This window comes from Ailuropoda melanoleuca, chromosome 5 (genome assembly GCF_002007445.2).
Source record: "Ailuropoda melanoleuca isolate Jingjing chromosome 5, ASM200744v2, whole genome shotgun sequence".
Lineage (NCBI taxonomy): Eukaryota > Metazoa > Chordata > Mammalia > Carnivora > Ursidae > Ailuropoda > Ailuropoda melanoleuca.
In genome coordinates this window covers 6,308,260-6,328,834 of record NC_048222.1, presented here as the reverse complement: position 1 = coordinate 6,328,834, position 20,575 = coordinate 6,308,260, and the positions used below count along the sequence as shown (strand labels likewise).

The following is a 20,575-nucleotide window of genomic DNA, read 5'->3' as shown; positions in this document are numbered from 1 at the left end:
TGTGATAATGGTTCTTTATGTATCCATCCTATTTTACTGTCCTCAGAGGTATTTCCTAGGTAGAAATACCTCGAAGACCGCCCTTCCTTCCTTCCATAAAGCATTCTGGACTCACTTCAGGATATGTCGTGTCTGAGTGTTCTCACCGTGTGTCCCTGTGCTCTCATATCTCTGGGAATTACTCTGCCCACCCTCCCTATTTTAATGCCAGTACGTGCATTTTGCTCAGTGTCATTCTCTTGTGATTTTCTGTTTTAGTCAGCTTGTTTATGGCACATTTTATAAAAATATCATCAGGTAACTGAAGATGATTCATATCAAGGTACTTGGAGAACGTGACTTTGTCTTGAGGAGGAGAGGGCTCTGTGCAGGAAGCCTGTTCGTGCCGCCGCCGCCCGGTGTCTCAGACACTTGGCTGTGACGAGAGAGTCATTGGCTATCTTTTACCACCTGGGGTCTCATTTACTGTTCTGATCAGAAATTGATTTTGTTAAAGCTGTTTGCTAAAGGAGCTGTTTTCTGTAATTGGAGCCACATANCTAAAGGAGCTGTTTTCTGTAATTGGAGCCACATACACAGACTGAAGTGGAGTATAAATTCTAATGGTATCACACTTTGTTTCCATTCGTCTCAGCGGATTCTGCATTAGGAAGTGGCAGTCCAGGGCTCTGTATGCCTGGTCACACCCACAGCCCTCTGCATTTCTTCCTCGTTGCTCCCGCCTCCTACCCTGCCCACACCCCCCACCCCATGCTGTTCCTAATTTCATCTTCTTTAAAGCTCGAAATCCCATTTATTCCACCTTGGTCCTTGTCCCACCCTCTCCCCTTGTTGTACTGAGCTTGACACCGTCAGTCCCGTCACTGTTCACCTCTGCTAGTGGCTGAAAATGGTGCACAGCCCTCTAGTGGACTCTGCTTCTGTTTTCTCGGCCCTTTACCTGTACATATTCAATTAGTGTTAGTTGGGTTGAATCAAATCGTCTTTAAATCAGGCTTCCGTCTTCTAAACCTTACCACAGTGGCCCCTACTAGGCAGCGTCACACTTTCTGTTAACATTGGTGGTCCTGGGCAGAATTCTTCTCCTATACTGGTCTCTCTGACAGCATAGCACCAGAATCTTTTGCATGGGCTGTGGTTCCTGAGGATTACTCAGTTTAGCAGGTTGGAGAGGCTGTCGTTAGTGTTCAAAGCCTGATTCCTCTGTCTGAACCTCTGCAAAGTCAACATATCCCTCCTTCCTCCTCAGAAGGCTGTTTCGATGTCTGTGATGTAACATAGAAAAGAAGTATCAGCATGTGACCCTTCATGGGTCTTTATAGCCATTGGTTGGATCTGAATTATATGAAAGACAGAGATCCTTTGGCTTCCATGCCAGACTCTGAACCTTTCAGGACTTGGTATCAAGCACCACTGTAGTTGTCTAAATATTCCTCAGATTCTCTTGCCAAAAATGATGTCATCAGGGTGACTTTCTAGACCCTGCATGGATTGGGACATAATGCGAAGTGTTAAAAATTAACAGGATTTCTTGTTTTCTCACTGCCTCTCAGAGCCAAAGGCTAGTTATGTCTATTAATGTTTCTAGTCTCATGGGGCCCCATCTCTTTCTCTCATTTTGGCACCACTGAAAATGTGTGTGATAAAATCTGAGCTGTCATGGATCTTTTCATTGGCTACTGGAGGTGCAGATAGATCTGGTAAGGATAGTTTTTTCTATATTTCTTCTCACTGGCTAAAAGGATAAGTACATGAGTAGTTTTTAAACATGGGAGTAATAATTGAATAACTGAAGAATGAATGAGAAGATAACGTGAAGTGGGTATTTTTGTGGGTTAGTTGTTGTGAGGTCATCTGATCGCACTCGTGCTTCTAGATGAGAGTCTCAAACAACTTACTCTGTGAGGACACCTGCTAGTTACTATTTCTGAGAAAGGAGGACTTTTGGAATAAATGGATCTGGCACTTCTCATATTCACTGACCAACTTCAGTGGGAGACGGTTTATCATTCAAGATCACAGATTCTGAAAACAGTTACTTAATCTCTCTGTGCTTCCATTGGCACATCTATAAAATGGGGGGTATATTACGTATCTCATGAACTGCTTGAGGATTAAATGAGTCAATATCATGAAAAACACTTAAATGAGTGCCTGGCAACGTGCTCAATAAGGGTCAAAGAGGCTGGTGTCAAAAATGCCACCGTATCAAACCTGATATTGAGCTAGTTCGTGTGTGAGTAGTTCGTGGGTGTTTTTTTCTCTAAATGATAACTTTGGGGATCGTTGTAGTGTCTTGATGGTCCCTAATGTAGTGGCTTTGTTCTTGGGTTTTTGAATTGTTTCTTGGTTTAGGATCCAGCTACCACCAGCATCACAGCAGTACCCCAACGCCGCTGACCCAGGTGTGGTGAGAGGCAGGCTGTCCCCAGAGAGCCATTGCAGCAAGAACTGAGTAGTTGGGTTACGCACAATCAGGAAGAGGCTCAGGGTGTTCAGGACTGGGACACCATGTCTTAGGCAGTGCTGTGTGGCTGGGCAGGGCTAGGAGCAACCGCCGCTGACGGGCCAGCCAGGCATGGCACAAGACTGAGCGGAATTGCCCTTTCAGAGGTGGAGATTTGGGCCAAATNTACCACCAGCATCACAGCAGTACCCCAACGCCGCTGACCCAGGTGTGGTGAGAGGCAGGCTGTCCCCAGAGAGCCATTGCAGCAAGAACTGAGTAGTTGGGTTACGCACAATCAGGAAGAGGCTCAGGGTGTTCAGGACTGGGACACCATGTCTTAGGCAGTGCTGTGTGGCTGGGCAGGGCTAGGAGCAACCGCCGCTGACGGGCCAGCCAGGCATGGCGCAAGACTGAGCGGAATTGCCCTTTCGGAGGTGGAGATTTGGGCCAAATGGGGACCCAGCAGGCACTGTCATAGGAAGTGACAGGCCCTTCACATAAAAGCTGCAGTGCTAACGACCAGACACACTTTCTGTGTGTTTCGTAAGGAAAGGATGCGTGACCGCCTTCCGTCTCTGCCAGGGCAGCCCTTGTGGATCTTGACTGTCCAGAACTTTGCCAAGAACATATCATTTAGTCAGTAAATGATGTTTGAATGATGAGATATATTACCTTCAAAAATAGAGGAGAGCAACGCAGAATTAGAATGAAGACTCCTCTTCCAAGTCTCATAGGTCTTCAACTTCTGGGATTCCAGTGTGCACCCCTTTCCACACAATTTTAAACTATAAGTTGCAAGTAAACTCAGGTCATTTAAAATAAGCATCGAATCCCTGTCAGTATTTTAGGTATTTCTAGAAATAGAAATTTAAGGTAAAAAACAACTATTAGTTAACTAATAATTTTTTTTAAGTACTCATTTGAGAAAAATGCCTTCACTGTAAGCAGGATAGGCCAGTTCCAACAGCCAGTATCTAGGTGGCAACTGTGTAGCCTTTACCCCAGGGAGAAGGCTACCACTTACAAAGCCCTCTGAATTGCCTCTTGTCTTCCCCTGCCAGATAGATAAAGGCTAGAAGCTCACCTTTAGGACCTTAAAGTAAAATACCAAGATTGATGTTAGATAAAATGGGGGTTAATCAGGTATGAGTAAACGTATGAGTATGGTATGAGTAACAGGTATGAATAAAGCCTGTTGCCTTGTTGAGTTCATTTATTCATCTTGCTGTCTTTCTGCCCTGTTCTTCCTTCCCCATCACCTTTAAGTCATTGGGCCCCGTGATCTCTGTGTGCTGCCTCATTACTGCAGAGTATAAGAATAGGAACACGACCCCATCCTTGACCAGCAGATGCTTATGGTCTGCTTGGAGGCGTAAGACAGGGATTGAAATGTGAAAGGTACCAGGCAGATCATAACAGGGCCATCCGAGGTATATAGGAAGGAGTGTGACTGCGTTGAGATGCAGAGAGAAAACCAGGCAAGACTTCATCTGAGAGGTAGGCTACAGCGATGACTCATATGAATAGGTGCTCACAGGTGACGGACCAGGATCGCTGTGGCAGGAAGTTCTGATTCGAATTGTATCAGTGCATATTTGGTGACAGTGGAAAAGGTTGACCGGGGCTGTATTTGGGAGAGCATCATATGCCCACTGTCCTCTCACACTCACCCTGAGCATCTCTGGGAGTCATGGGCCTGATTGGCTAGAATCTCTGCAGACAATAAATATTTTTGGTTTTGTGAATCATATGGTCTCAGCTGCAGCTGTCACAATTACTCAGTTCTGCTCTTGTAGCCAAAGCTGACTTAGACAACATGTAAATGAGTGGGCGTGGCTGTATGTCAGTAAAACTTTATTTACAAAAACAGGCAGTGGCTGAATTTGATCATTGAGCTGAAGTTTGTCAACTCTTGATAATGATATTTAGGGTAGACTGAATTAAACCAAACAAAATGGGAGTTCAGTTAATAAGGAATAAAGAGTATAATTGTGAATAATGCTATACTGTGTTTTGATTTGATGGCTTCTGTCCTGTGCTCGCTTGCTCGCTCTATTTTTTTTCAGTATTATTTATGATGCTACTATACAAATTGCATTTTTTGCAGAAGACTTGAAATGTAATATCTCTGAGTACCATTTCTTGATGATGACAGCACTTCCATTAAAAGCAAAAATTTGCTTGATTTCTTATTTATAATGGGCTGGGTATTAGAGGCAACTGCATTATGACCATATAATTTTAGAAATTACTCTTTCCGAGACCTGACGTTTAGCCACCTTCCAATCATGCTTTGCTATTAAAGAATATTATGATCTGGGTTTGAGTCTCTAAAATTTCAATAAGTGTTTTTTTTTTCAAAGTTTAATTTTAAAAGATTTAAGAAACTTGCCTAACTTTATATTTTTTGTCCTGTCCTGATATTCGTTTAATTGGTTCTGCTAATGTCAATGCCCTTTCAAATATGAAAAAAAATAAAGCAGGAAGGAAAAGTTGATTATTTCTGTAATTGGATTTTCTCTTGAATAAAATGATTTCACCCACGTTATCTTTCTGACTTAAGGGATGGGGGTGGGGGGACCAGTTTTCTTTTGCATTGTCATCAGAAGCAGACAGGAAAAGGGATAGTCTGTTCCAAGGTATCAGAATACCATATTGGTTTTGGTTGTAATTAATTACTGACGCTGAATATACTCTGGCCCCTGCTTTCATTCCCAAATCTAAATTTCCACTGTGTGCAAAATAATTCCATCCAGGAAGAATTCTAATTACTTTAGTAATTATCATCTTATCTCTAAATGGAATTCAGACATTTGCTGCAGTTTATGAATGTTGGAAATGTTTCATTTCCTTTTCACCTTGAATAACAGAAAAATACACATTACTGAATCTGGCTTCATTGAACCTTATAATTCATGTTACCATAGAAACAGAAAAACTCATATAAGAATTGTGTTAACAGTACCATAGATAGTAAATACCTTCACTTCCACCAGCAATATCATAAAATGATTTTAATAACAGATGTGTAAAAACTCTTTGAGATTTAATATGGTTCCCTTTAAATATTATAACAATATTATCCAGTATGCTTACTTACACTTTTTAAAGCAATATCTTTCGTCTTATGTAAGGCTTTGTGCTTATTCTAAAATATTTGCAATGGAATGCAAGCATTGTGTTACAGGATAAAAAAACTTACTTTACACAGTATTTATTTAATTTTTAGTTAACAGTGATGATTCATTTGTTTTTCACTTGAAGCCAAACTGTATATTCATGATTTATGCTGGGTTTAGTAATGTAATGGATGACACTAAATTCGTTGGTGTCACGTGCATCTGCGTGGCCCCCTCTCCCTTTTTTGGCCTTTGTGTTTATCATTTTTCTTTCTGAGTTTCAGAAGCACTTTCCCACATACTTGATCACTTTTTACCACTGGTATGTAATAATTTATTTTTTACCATTTTAAATTCTGATTTCTCATAATGTCCAAAGATTTGCAGAGCATTAGCAAATCACTTGTCCTTTTATTCATATACTTTCTCCTTTTCCTGTCTTAGATGTACTACCTTTTCTTATTCCAAAAATTAAAAGTATACCACATTTAAACAAAATAAGCCATCTGGATTTTTTTTTTTTAGCGTGTTAAAAGTGGTTTTATTACTTTTGAAGAGAGGTAATGAGTTTTTTAAAACCTAATTGCTACTACATTTTCCTCAGCGAGAGACCTTAAAAGGCTATCTTTCATGATGAATATCACTTATAATTAATATGTGAATTACCTGTGGAGTGTGGCTAATATTTGAGAACAGTTTCTTCAACCAAATAGATGTGAACTTCTCTCTAAAGATCACAATTTTATGTGTTCTAGTTTGAAGACCACAGATACTCATTTACAGGAATATCTTTATATTCTTTGTAGTCAGTTTCCAAACAAATAGTGTTGAGGTTTTATTAACCCTGTCCTTTTACCACTTACTTCCAATCTATTGCTTTATCCCAAGACAATGTGGTCTGTGTCAGTGTCACTTCATTAAGGTCACAGAATATGGGCATTATTGAGTTTGATGTTTTTGGTCTAGGTCCATTCAGGAAGAAAAACTGTGCCAGGTGTATCTACCAGAGGATATTTAATACAGGAAATTTATGGCAGGGAAGTTAGAAGATTGGCAAAGTAAAGAGAACCGGAGAGGTCTGAGCACTGCAAGCAGTCACTGCCAGGAAGGCCGGGAAACAGAAGGGAAGAGTTTGTGTTCCCGGAACCCGGGAGCACTGGCCCAGGGGTTGCTGCCTCACCAGCAGCCAGGGACCACTTTCTGAGACACTGAAGCTTGTCCCTCTCCCAGCCTCTGACCTCCTGTCATGCCTCCTTCCTCAAGGCCTAACAGGAAGCCGGCTGCCAAAGGAACCAAACATACTTTTGGGACTTACAGCCCCAGTAATACCATTAAGAATATGCAAGTATATAAGGCTAAGAGATAGTAGCAGTAACACCAATTTTCATCATGTCCAAAGTAATACGATAACTGACAGAGTGGGACCCATTTTATATCACAGACTTTCTATTAGGTTAAACTTTATAAAATTGACAACATCTTGACCATTTGTTATTTGCACACAAAACAAACAAAACAATAATATGTAACCCAGCTTCCAGATGATACTAAATATACCACTGCGAAGGTGATGATTTCACTCAGATTAGTCAGATGAACCTTCTCTGTTTGAAAAAAAAAAAAAATGTCTGATGCACACTGTCATTAGGTCAGAGGCTACCTATCTTCTTTTTTTTCCTAATATTTTTTGGTGGATCCAAAAGCCTTCAGAGAAGTATCTCCTAATTGTATTTGGGTCACAGAAGACTAAGAATCAGAAGAAATCCATAGTCCCTTCCCCCTGGAATATCTACATATAATTTTGCATGCAATTTTAAGGAGTCCACAGACTCCCAAGAGAATAAACCCTAGAATGCCATAAAGAAAGGACTGTCCTGGCATTGACATTTCTTTTATTTTGTCTTTCTTTAACTCTTATTCATTATAAGCATGCCTCCCTGAAATGCATACTGTTGATACACACCACCCTCTTACAAGTCTATAGTAGGAGAGTAATTCTAGGTACTTAGATGGCGAATATCATAGAAAAATAAATGGATGGGTGGGTGGATGGAGGGACAGATGGATGGACAGACGGACAGATGGACGCATAGGTACACAGATATTTATTCATTTGAGCACACTCCACCAAAAAGAAAATTATATACGAAACTCCTCACTAAGCCAATTTCTCAGTAAAAACTCACCTGCCCTATTTTTGTTTTATTTATTTATTCTTAGTTTTAAGTTTTCAACTAGTATTAACCAGTTTTCATTTGTTCAGTTTTAACATGATTAAAATTCCAGAAACAAACTAAGTACTAGTATAATTCCTTCATTAGCTATTTTAGGAATTTTGTCAGGTTGCACTACAGCCAGAATATTATTCATATCTAGGACAGTGGGGGATTTTTTTTTTTTTTTACACGTAAGTCAGTTCACCAAATGTTGGTGTCTTCTGATTTTTCCTGTGAAAGAATATCAGACTGATTGTGTCATGTAAAGTCTATTTGTCTATCATATGCTGATCATATACTTCTTATGTAATTTTCTACTAGTACTTATCCACAGCACAAAACACAAAAGAAATGTGAGCAGGAACATGGGCCATAGGGGCAGTGGAAGGTGAAGGAGTCCAGGGTCAATGTATTTGATGTGGTGTGGTCCTCACCTCTGCTAGTTCCTTAAGAAACACAAAGCAAATTGTCATCTATTAAGCACCTCCTATGTGCCAGCTACTATTGTAAATGATTTACAGTCCTTACTTCACTTGATCTCACAACAGTTCGGGAAAGGATGTGTTGTTATCTCCATTGTGTAGAAGAGAGGGACCTGAGGCTCAGAATGGTAACATAACTTGTGATACATAGCTGGAAACAGGGGCCTCCAATCTGTCTGGATTTAAAATCTGGTTTCTCTCTACTGACAGTATTGCTGCTTCCTCTCTCTGAGCCACCTGGAAATAGGGATAATTTCATCTGCCTGTTTCTTGATGAGTGATGATAATGATAAAAACAAGAAGATGTCTTACGAAGAATAAATTTAGCACATAACCCTTTAGGATTTAAATGCCTCTATATTCACCAGGGTAGAGTCACCGAAGGAGCACCAACCAGGTGGAAAGCTTTGGGTTTGAATTATGATCCCTCCAGCAATAGCTTGGTGACCTTTGATAAATCATTTAACCTTTTGAGACCACAATTACCCTCTCTTTAAAACGCAATTCCAAAGATACAGGCAAGTTTTACTTACTGTAGTAAATTGCTTTGCAAATATTACTATTAGAGAATATTTTTAATGTAAACTTAGGATCAGCCAATGCTTATAGGACCTCAGTTCAGTGAGAACTTCAGTAACATGGGAAGAGATAAGACTGCCTTATCATTTAGTGATTCTACAACTAGGGGCAATTTGCCTCCCAACCTTATTTCCATAATGGGACTTTCCCTATGTCCCAGAGAGATGAAAATAGAATCTACCGTATTGGGAAGTTGTACTGAAGAACATGTGAGTTGCTAATACATCGCCTGGCACTTAGTATTATATAAGAGGTGGCAGTTACTTCTTTGACAGGATTACACTAATAGTAGCTAAAAGGTATCGGGCACTATGTGGCAGGCACCATCCAGAGTAATTAGTACACTTACTAACTTTTACTAGCCCAGTTTTAGAGAAAAGGAAACCAAAGCATACTCAGCTAAGCAATTTGCCCTAGAGCATGCAAGTGATCAGTACCAGAGCCTCTTAGTTATATATGCAAGGGCAGATCTTTGTTACGGATGTTAAAAGATAAGGGATGATCTGTAGCCACACTAGTCTTTCTTTGTCTTATTGAATTTTCACCCCTCATCCTAATGTTTAGGTGCTTTATCTCTTTTAGCTCAGGTCCTTTAAGAATTATTTTTTATGGGGCACTGAGGTGGCTCAGTTGGTTAAGTGTCTGACTCTTGATTTTGGCTCAGATCATGACCTCAGGGTTGTGGGATCGAGCCCCGAGTGGGGCTCCACATGGGGCTCCACCTTGAGTGCGGAATCTGCATGACTCTCTCTCCCTCTCCCTCTGCCCTCCCCCCCTGCTTGCATGCACTCTCTCTCTAATATAAATCTTAAAAAAAAAAATGGTTTTCATAAAAGCATGATGATAATTTTAAAACTGCTGAGAATTTTCTCAGACTTACTTGAAGATGTCATGTTGTTTCTCCTTAAATTTCCTCTCTTAGGATGAACAGAATGATTCCTTGTTGTCATCTGTTGGTAGCTGGGACACGGTCCTTTGTGATGTCATGCTGTGGATAATTTCCTTTCCATCTTAACCTTGTCTTTTATTATCTCTGCCCTTTCCTCCTATTTGGCCATATTTAATTTTTTGACTACATCCTGTCAAAAGTTCAGCTATTAGGACTTTCTGCAAGAGAGTATATAATGGAGGATTCCTGCTATCTCTCTGTCTTCAGAAAGGGGTCCCCCCGCTTTTAACAGGTTTGTCGTGGGTATACTTTAGGTGCTATGTTGTATGCACCCAATGTAAGTGTCCACTTTGAAGATTCTTCGTAATTTAATAATTTGTGCAGCCATCATCGCAGTTAGTTATGCGAAAAAGTTTTTAAACGCCTATTTTCTGTTTCTGTAGTTTTGCTTCTAATAGAAATTTCATATAAATAGAATCAAACAATAAGTAATCCCTTGTGTTCTCCCTCTTTTACTTAAGAATGTTTTTCAGTGGGGCTCCTGGGTGGCACAGCGGTTAAGCGTCTGCCTTCGGCTCAGGGCGTGATCCCGGTGTTATGGGATCGAGCCCCACATCGGGCTCCTCCGCTATGAGCCTGCTTCTTCCTCTCCCACTCCCCCTGCTTGTGTTCCCTCTCTCGCTGGCTGTCTCTGTCTCTGTCAAATAAATAAATAAAATCTTAAAAAAAAAAAAAGAATGTTTTTCAAGGTTCATCTGTTTGGTGCCTGTATCAGTAGCTGGTTCTTGTTCCTTTGTAGGTAAATTTTCGTTGTATGGACATGTGACATTTTGTTGATCCATTTACTGGTTGACAGATATTTGGACTGTTTCCATTCTGGAGCTATTATGAGGAATGCCGCTGTAAAACTCCACATAAAAGTCTTTGTGTGGACATGTGTTTTAATTTTTCTTGGGTAGATAACTAGGAAGTAAACTTTCTTAATCACAGTAAGAATATGTTTAACTTTTTAAGAAACTGCCACACTGTTTTCCAGAGTGACTGCAACATTTTGAATTCCCACCTGCAGTGGGGAAGGGTTTCAGTTTCTCTAGCTGCATATCAGTGTCTGTTATTTTTCAGTCTTCTCAGTATAGCCATTCTCCTGGATGTGTGGCATCTTACATGGTTTTAACTTGCATTATCCTGATAACGAATGATGTGGAGCCAGCTTTTCATGCACCTATTAGCTACTCATATATCTTCTTTAGTGAAGTGTTGGTTAAAATCCTTTGCCCATTGTACGGTTGTGTTGTTTGTTTTCTTATTAGTGAGCCATGAGAGTTCTTAATGTATTTTGGATACAGATATCTTTATCAGATATATGGTTTGCAAATATTTTCTTCTAGTCTATGGCTTTTTATCTTCTTTATGGTGTTTTTCCAGTAAGTCCAGTTTATCCAATTTTTTTTTATTGTGCTTTTTGCATTGGTGTTATAGCTAAGAAGTCTTTGCCTAACTCCATTGAGGTCACAAAGATTTTTTCCCCAAATTTTCTTCTAGAAATTAGCAGTTCTAGCTCTTATGCTTAGATCCAAGATTGATACCGACGTGCTTTTTTGCGTATAACGTAAAGGTCCAGTAATTTCTTTTGTTTGTTTGTTCTTTTGCTTTTGCACATGGCATCCATTTGCTCTAGCATGATTTATTGAAAACATTGTCTCTTGATCTCATTGAATTCCTTTGGCAATTTTATTGAAAATTAAGTAACCATAAAGGTATAAATGTATGGGTATATTTTTGGACTCTCTGTGTTATTCCATTCCATTAATCTGTCCTTATATCAATACCACTGTTAGTGATTCCTGTAGCTTTATAGTAAGTCTTTAAGTCAGATTTATCCATTCCACAAACTTTGTTCTTTTTCAGAATTGCTTTGGCTGCTCTACATTCTTTGCATTTCCATATAAATTTTAGAATCAGCTTGTCAATTTCTACAGAAAAACATGCTGATATTTTGATAGCGGTTGCATTGAATCTGTGTATCAATTTGAGGACACAGAAGTAAAATCCCCCAACCAATGAAAATTATATATTTTTCCATTTATTTAGATATTATTTATTTTTAAATATTTTATTTATTTATTTGAGAGAGATAGAGCGCACAAGAGAAAGGGAGCACAAGTGTGGGGGGCTGGGTACAGAAGGAGAGAGAGAAGCAGGTTCCCGACTGAGCAGGGAACTCAACACAGGGCTTGATCCCAGGACCCAGGACCTGAGCCAAAGGCAGATGGTTAATGGACTGAGCCACTCAAGCACCCCCAGCTACTTTTTAATTTCAGTAAATTTTAAGAAAATCTCTTTAAGATCTCTATTTCTAGAGTATAGTTCTTCCACTTTCCAAATTTACTCAAGTATTTTTATGCTATTGTGAATGGAATTGTTTCCTTGATTTCATTTTCTAATTGTTCATTACTAATATAAAAAGTACAATTGATTTTTATATATTATCTTTAGCTCTGCTAAACTTGCTTATTCTAGTAGGTTCATTAGATTCCTCAGAATTTCCACATAAAAGTTCATGTGTCCTGCAAAAAAAAGTTTACTTTTACTTTTTCAACCTATATGCCTATGATTTCTTCTTCTTGCCTCTCTTGCATTGACTAGAACCTCCATAATATATTGAGTTGTAGAAGTAAGAACAGAAATCCTTGCCTTGTTACCAATCTGAGTGGAAAAGAATTCAGCCTTTCACCAATAACTATGATAGTAGCTGTAGACTCCTTATCAGGATGAGAGAGTTTTCCTTGTTTACAGAGAGTTTTTATTATGAATGGGTGTTGGATTTGTCAACTGAATTTTCTGCGTGTGTTGAGATCACCATGCAGGCTTTATCCTTTTAATATGGCTTGTTGCATTAATTAAAATTTGTTTGTCAAACCAACCTTGCATTCCTGGGATTAAAACTTGATCATGATAAATAATCCTTTTCATATATTTTTGGGCTCAGTTTGCTAATATTTTGTTAAGTGTGTCTGTATTCATAAAAGATACTGGTCTGGGGGTGCCTGGGTGGCTCAGTCGGTTGAGTGTCTGACTCTTGGGTTTCAGCTCAGGTCATGATCTCTGGGTCGTGGGATCGAGCCCCAAGTCAGGCTCTGCATTCAGTGCAGAGTCTGTTAAAGATTATCTCCCTCCCCCTCTTCTCTTCCCCTGGTTAAGCTTATGCATGCACTCTCTTTATCTCTCTTTTTCTAAAATAAATAAATAAAATCTTCAAAACAATTTTTTTTTGGTCTGGAGTTTGTTTCTGATCTCTTTCTCATATTTTTACATTGACTACTGCTGGACTCATACAATGAGTTCCCTTCTCATTTATTTTTGAAATAGTTTCTATAGAACTGGTTTTATTCTTTCTTAAATGTTTGATATAGTTCACCAATGATGCTTCTTTTGGTAGTAAGATTTTTAATTGCAAATTCAGTTTTTGTAATAGATAAAAGACTATTTTGATTTTCTGTTTCCTCTTGAGTAGGTTTTATAATTTATGTCTTTTAAAGAATTTGCATATTTTAGCTTAAATTTTTAATTTATTGGCATAAAATTGTAATAAATATACCCTCAGTATTTCTTTAATATTGATTGCATCTGTAGTGCTGCCACCTCCCTCATGCCTGAAGTTGGTCATTTGTGTCTTCTTTTCTCTTCCCAGTCTAGCTAAGTTTAGTAATTTTATTATTTTTCTCAAAAAGACACCTTTACTTTTACTGATTTTTTTCCCTCTATTTTCTATTTCATTGATTTATTTTTTAACCTTTATTAGTAATTTATTTTTGTCCTACTTTGGGTTTGATTTGCTCCTCTTTTTTAGCTTCTTGATGTGGAAGCTGAGATTTTGAGTTTACCTCTTTTTAACACAGACGTTTAAATCCATTAATTTCTTTCTAAGCACCTCTTTATGCTGCATCCCATAAATTTATGTGTGTTTTTAGTTTCATTCAGAAATAAAAAATTTTCTTTTAATCATTTGTTTATGCCTAATCATTTTAATGGATTTGATTCTTTTTCTGATTATTTTTATTTCTTTCTTTTGAAATAAATAGCACATGTATTAGTATTAATTTTTTCACATGTGGAATTTGAAGCTCATTTATTGTTGTGAGCATGAATAAAATCATCCTTTTCTCATTTTTTGCCAGTAAAACTCCAAATTATAAGTGAAAGTCTTGAGATGATTTAAGTGCAACATTTTAAGTATGTGTATGTATGTGTTTTTTTTTATTCATGGTAAGTAATAAAGTCTTGAAATATTTGGGGCTCTCTTAAATCCTAGCCTGGGGCCAGTGAAGAGGTTGTACTCTCCTGATACCCCCCTGATGGATTTGTATAACTGATCACTGGTCATAGCACCACTTCTGCCAAGGCAGATGCATAATTGGAATCTTTCTCATTAATTCTATTCCTAAGTTACTTAATGAACCCATTTTGCCAGTAAAAAGCTTGTATACATCAGAAAAGATATTGGTTTAGAGTCTATGTGTTATTTAAGCTAATTGAACATTTTTATTTTCATCTTCTTTCAGAATTATTCTCCAGTACTGCTATGAAAACATAAATATAGAAGGTCTTTTAAATTTTAAAAACATAGACTACCTGGCAATTATATTCATTAGACTCTCAGCTTCAATACATGTGTGGAAATGATCATTTTAAAAAAATTTTAGTATTCTGAAAATTCATTACTTCTCAAAAACAGCATTTACTCACAATTAGCATATTAAATATTTGGATTAATGTTCTATTTTACATTCCTTATAATTTCCTCATAGCCACTTAAATCATATACAGTTAATTTAGAATTGGGTCCACTTCAGACTTCCTTGATTTTCTTATGAACTGAAGAGAATTATTTACTTAGGCAAATTAACAGTGTAAATACGAGGTTTTTAGTTGTTTCGCCTAAGAAGCCAAATTATTTTTAAGAAGCATCATTTGCATATATAAAATTAATGTATAGATGAACCTTATCTAACATTAAAGTGTAGTCTTTACTTTGAAAACATTTTATAGGGAATCAGATTATATTTTTACATACTTTGAAACCAGTTAAACTGCTTTTACTTTTAAATACTGGGTAAACTAGGTCTTTCACAAATTCATAGTTTACCTACCCTCTCCCTTGTTATCAGTCAGCTTTTTGCGTAGATTATCAAATATATTCACACATTGAACATCCCCTTTTTTAACATTTAAGATGACTTCTATAAAGTTTTGGCTTTTCTCACTGGTGACCTTCATGCCAAAGTAAGCAGGTCTTGCATAATACTGAGCTTAGCTATCCTGGCTCAAGGAGGATTGGGGGGAGGGGGAATCAGTAAGGTACTTTCCTTTGGGAATACCCATACTCTAGTGCCAAGTTCATTGCAATTCATAGCTTAGGACAATAACCAATTGTCTTGGTTTCTATAATATTTCACAGGCAGTTTCTAAGATTTTTTTCTTTTTTTAATTCCCTAGGGGAGCTAGACTCTTCTCTGTCATTTCTGCTATGATCTATTACTTATAGTTTCAGTTGTGGATTTCTTTTGTTTGGGAGTAGTTATAAGTTAAGTGTAAACATTTGCTAATTAAAGTTATTGACATACTTTTTCTATTCCTCATGCTTTAGTAAGTCCAGAAAATGGTCTTTTTATCTACAGCTCACTGCAAAAACATGTTTTTCATGATTTTCAAATGTAATTTTGATAACCACCCTTGAAGGAGAAAGAATGTTTTTGTATCAGAATAAAAAATAAAAATTTTTTTCAAATACAGTTTCATTTTTCTCTTATGCATATTACCTCTTTTTTCTGTTTACCGTCACAGAGAAAAGCTCCAGCCTTTGGAACTTATCTCGCTAATTCAAGGTCAGCCAAATTAATAGCTGGATGAGACTAAGTAGAAATCAAGAAAGAAATATTTTTAAAAATGAATGTCATTCTCCTTTCACACAAGCATTAAAGTATTATCCAAACAAGGTGTGGAAAGCTGTTGTTTTTATGATGCCATTTGTATTAGGCAGCTGGTAATTTGACTTCCCTTTGTCACATTCTTTGTTCTCTTTTATGCCCCCAAATATCTAATATATAAAATGAGGTAAACTGTTTTATTCATCCATATAGAGCTACATTTAGAAGATAGAAAAATTGATATAGTTATGTATCCTATGGTTTGTGATGTTTGAGGGTATTTTTCCTGTTGTTTATGGGTTGATAATAACATTGGAGCTGTGAATACTGTTCATGTTATTTTGTTATTGTTACACTGTTGATACACAGTAGAGTACTGTAGCATACTTACGGAGAAACTCCAGGGCCACAGAAAAAGGACATCCAAAATCTAACGCGTGGGCTTGTCAAAAATAAAGGCAACTTGTTACCCAATCAATCTATGATGATAAGCTTTCAATGATTTATTCTTTAATATTAAAGGGCAGAGTCACTATTGATGGCAAGTCTCAGCCATAAATGAGAGGGACCAACATACAAAAACCTGGAGGAAATGGGTACAGTCGCGGTGAGCAGAGGAAAACTCGTGAAAAACTTTCATTGGTATCTTTAGAAAGATGAGAAAAGATGTTGTATCTCTAAAACAAATAATTAAATGGTTACATAAGGAAATTTGCTAGACCTAAAGACCACGGGGGTCCAGGTTGTGCCCCGTACAAAGATTTCTATGCCTAATCCAAGGCCTATTATCATGAAATGTAAAATCATTGAGAATAAAATTAATATCCTACACACTTTCAAAAAGAGAGTGGAGCACATAGGAAGAAGTTCGTGTGAGTGGATCTGGACATCTCATCAGCAACCTTTCCGTCTTGAAAAAAAAGAAACAAAACGAAATTCTGATGGCTAATATTTTTCACTTTGGAGTGCTGTGTACAGCGACACTATCAGTCAGTGGTATGGATTAAGACGTGTTCAGACATGCTAAGACAATAACAACAAAATTTCCCTGGCATTCTTTTTGGTGAAGTTTCTGAAAGAATGCTCCAACAGAATTAAGAATAATCAAGAAGTAAGAATACATAGGATTCAGGAAAAAGGGAAATGGAAAAAAAAAAAAAAAGGAAACCAAAGAGCAGCATTCAAGGATGACACCCAGTTTGTTATGAAAGCAACACACTTCAAGAAAGTAGGAGTGGCATTTCTAGCAGAAAAAAATAGAATCTGTGAATTATGTATGTAGTACATTGAGTGTTTAGAAAACAGTGTTTGTTTTTGATCTACCTGATGGAGCTTGTGGAAAAAGTGAACATAGGTACGTAGAATATGAAGCAGATTTTATTTAAAAGAGACTTATTTCTTGGGAAAATTAAACATTGTAGCAAAAGAAAACTTGGTGGTAGGTATACCAGTTGGCTCTGCAGCTAACACTGTCTTTGCAGTTATACTAATGGAAATGTGATTAATTTTAAAACTGCAGTGATTATATTGGGAGGGGAGGGATAGAGTAGTTTAAGGGCTAAATCTTCATTTACTAAAGTGGAGAAGTTAGTAAATATTGCCTAAAAATCAGTAAGCCTGTAAATAGCAGAATAAGCTTCGGTTTTAAAATACAGAAAAAAAGAACAAAGAAGCATTCAAAGGAATTAAAAATGAGTGTCTCTGAGGATGACTGTTGTCCATAATTTTTTAGTATTTAGGACTCTATAAATACTCTTCGCAAATGCCCCTTTCCTAAAACACAAAATTTAGTTTTAAAAGGAATTATGGCATTTAAAATGTCAGAGAAATAGAATAATTATGGATTGTATTCAACTTTCTACATTTTTGTCATGTTATTTTCTAGAGTTCCTGGAATAACTCTTGCTACAGATATCATCTGTGGTTTTCCTGGAGAAACAGATCAGGATTTTCAAGAAACAGTGAAACTTGTGGAAGAGTACAAATTTCCAAGCCTGTTTATTAACCAGTTTTACCCAAGACCAGGAACTCCTGCTGCAAAAATGGCACAAGTTCCAGCACAAGTGGTAAGATATTTCTCTTGCAGACTATTAGTTTCATTAGCCAATAGCTGTCAAAATGCAGCTCTGTTGCCTGACTTAACACAACTGGCTCATAGTATCACTTTTAAGTTAAAATAGTATGGGGAGTTTTTCAAGATGGGATCAGGGGCGGGGGCGCCTTGGATGACTTGAATAACTTTAGGGCCCTAAAATATCTCCTCTATTTTTCTTTTGAGGAGTGGGGTTCAAATGACACTAGGAAAAAAATAATATCTGTGTTGATAAGAGAAATCCTTGGATATTTGAAAAGAAGGCAGTGTTTATCAGCAAAAGAAGCTTCATGTTTATCCTCATTTCCCTAATTTGTTACTTACTGGGGGGCCCCATGTCTTCCCTCCTTTACCATGGAATAGATTTGATGCTTGCCATCTATCTGTCTGTGAGTCTATTTCAGATTTGTGTTGCTTTCACTCAAATGAACCTCAATTAAATTTCATCCTTACATGTTCAGAAGTGTATTAGAATAAGGTAATTTAAAATGAATGTGAAAAAGTTTGAGATCTGGTAAGGGAACCTGTTTTCCAGAATGCCTCAGAAATTAATGTTCTTAAAGTAATTTGGTTTCTAGATTCATTGGCTAAAGATGAAAAAATGTTAATAAGCTTTAAGAGGAAGTCATGTTTTTAACTGAAAATTTTGTTTTGTTTCAAATAACTAAAAGAAATTATGCCCTACCATTACTTTTCCTCAAGGCTTACATGAATAAATACTAAAAGGAATAACCCAGAGCTTTATAATTTTTTCTATTATGCCATATGTGAATATCAAATGTAAAACATATGGATTTTTTTATTTCAACATTTGGTTGAAAAACCGAATATATTTTTAATTTGTATATATATAGATAGACAGGTATAATATATTTTAAAGTCTGTTTTCCCCAATAAAACTAAAGTGAATATCATTCCTTATTTTCTCAAAATTTTTGACATTGTTATTTCACAAGTTTCTGTGTATACAAAGGTAAGAAAATATTTTACAGGTAGACTATTTAATTTTAATTCTAATTTAATCAATTAAAAAATCAGATTATAGCACCATAGTCAACTTTTCACAAACATAAAAATAAGTCAAATTAATTCCTTATTTTATATCTAAATTATAATTGCTTTTATTGCATATGGCAAAATTCACTTTTTTTGGTCCACGGTTCTTTGAATTTTGATAAATTCATCCACTAGTGTAACTGCTACCACAGTCAAAGGACAGAACAGTTCCAGCAGCTCCCCAAAATGTCCTTTTTACTTTTTTGTAGTTCCCTCCTCCCTCCCTCCCCAGGTCCTGGAAACTACCGATTTCTTGTCCTTACAGTTTAATCCATTCTTACTTGAACTTTATTCTTTAACAAGAAAGTTTTTTGATCTGTAGCATACCTGCAGAAACATGTATGGCTGTACATTTTTCTAAAGTGAATGCTTCCGTGTCCCCCTGGGCAGATGAAGAAACAGAACATTGCCAGTAGCCCAGAGCTGGCCATCCTGCCCTTCCCACTCCATCCTCACCCAACCCCCACCGGAAATCGTGATCCCTTATGTGAACAGCAGACATTCGTTTGCCCTGTCCTTCAACTTGATATAAATGGAAGAATTTCATCAGTGTTTGAAGGTCTGGCTTTTTTTGTTTTGTTTTTAAGGTGGTAATTCTTTTTATTGTCTTTGCTTTTCAGTAAAATTAATATTTGCCACAGAGTTCTTGCCTGAAGTCTTAAGTTCACTGTTCAAGGTTAACAAGAAATAGCTTTTCCTACTGAATTTATAACACATTCAGTTTGGTCAATAAATAATTTTTCATCTTTTTCTTCATTGTTTATTATTACACAGCTTTTGAGGATAGTAACAGTTATCATGAGATTTCCCATCTGAAACATCCGTACATCTCTCTGCCCAGAGTTGAACCTAGTGCTTACTGAGATTGTTGGTGTTTATTCAGGCATTGTGACAGTCTCGCTGATCTGTTCTGTAACAGTCAGGCACCGGCTGTCCTGGAGCACCTCCCTCCAGCCCCCGGCTTCTTCTTTTTTTTCTTTTTTTTTTTTTTTAAACAATATTACATTGGTGAGACTAGTCTGTTCTTGCAAGTAGCTCTGGTTCACCCGTTTTCATCGCTATATAGTACTCCGTTGCAAGCACGTTTATCCTTCCTCGTGAAAAGAGAATTGGGGATGTTCAACATTCAGGTATTACTATAGCAGCTGATACTGCTGTCAGCCTTCTTGTTTGTACCTTTTGTTGAACTCATCTACGCAAACATTTCTGCTGGGTGCGTAGCGAGGAGTGTAATCTCTAGGTCATAGGAAATACAGTGGATCTGCTTTATATTGCCAAATAGTTTTATGAAATTGTTGAGTAAATTTACATTTCCCCCAGCGATATATAAACATGCTGGTAGCTCTGTATTCTTGCCAACGCTTGGCATCCTTATGTTTCTGTTACTGGCCATTTGGATGGGAATGTACTGTAATCTGTGGTTTTAACTAATGATATCAAATATGTTGATTGGCTATTCAGATGTAATTTTTCATCAAGTCCCTATTCAAACCTTTTGCCCATTTAGCTGTTGGTTTATCTGTTTCCTTTGTCCCCCACCCACTCCCCTTCCTCTGATTTGTAGGAATTACTTGTGTATTCAGAGTTCAAGTCTCTTGTTAATCATGGTAATTTAAATATCTTCCGTTCTGTAACCAGTCTTTTCACTTTCTTACTGATGTCTGTTGAAGACCAGACATTGTCCGTTTTAATATGGTAGAACTTCTCAGTATTTTTCCTTTTGTTTTGGTGCTTTTGGGTCCTGTTTCAGGTTATTTCCCCACACC

At 37.2% G+C, this 20,575-nt stretch overlaps 1 protein-coding gene and 1 long non-coding RNA gene across 5 annotated transcripts in view; one reads left to right on the top strand and one right to left on the bottom strand.

Annotated features, from left to right (window-relative positions):
* The window catches only part of LOC117802271, a 21,748-nt gene extending 11,955 nt beyond the window's left edge, over window positions 1-9,793 (bottom strand). The window contains exon 1 of the long non-coding RNA XR_004625360.1: window positions 9,726-9,793. This is a non-coding gene — a long non-coding RNA (uncharacterized LOC117802271). The remainder of the gene's footprint in view (window positions 1-9,725) is intronic.
* CDKAL1 (CDK5 regulatory subunit associated protein 1 like 1) overlaps window positions 1-20,575 on the top strand; it is a 623,544-nt gene that overhangs the window by 455,327 nt on the left and 147,642 nt on the right. For all 4 annotated transcript variants that reach the window (XM_034660262.1, XM_034660260.1, XM_034660263.1 and 1 more), the window contains one exon: window positions 17,547-17,727. In XM_034660262.1, coding sequence (XP_034516153.1) covers window positions 17,547-17,727 — 181 coding nt within the window. The remainder of the gene's footprint in view (window positions 1-17,546; window positions 17,728-20,575) is intronic.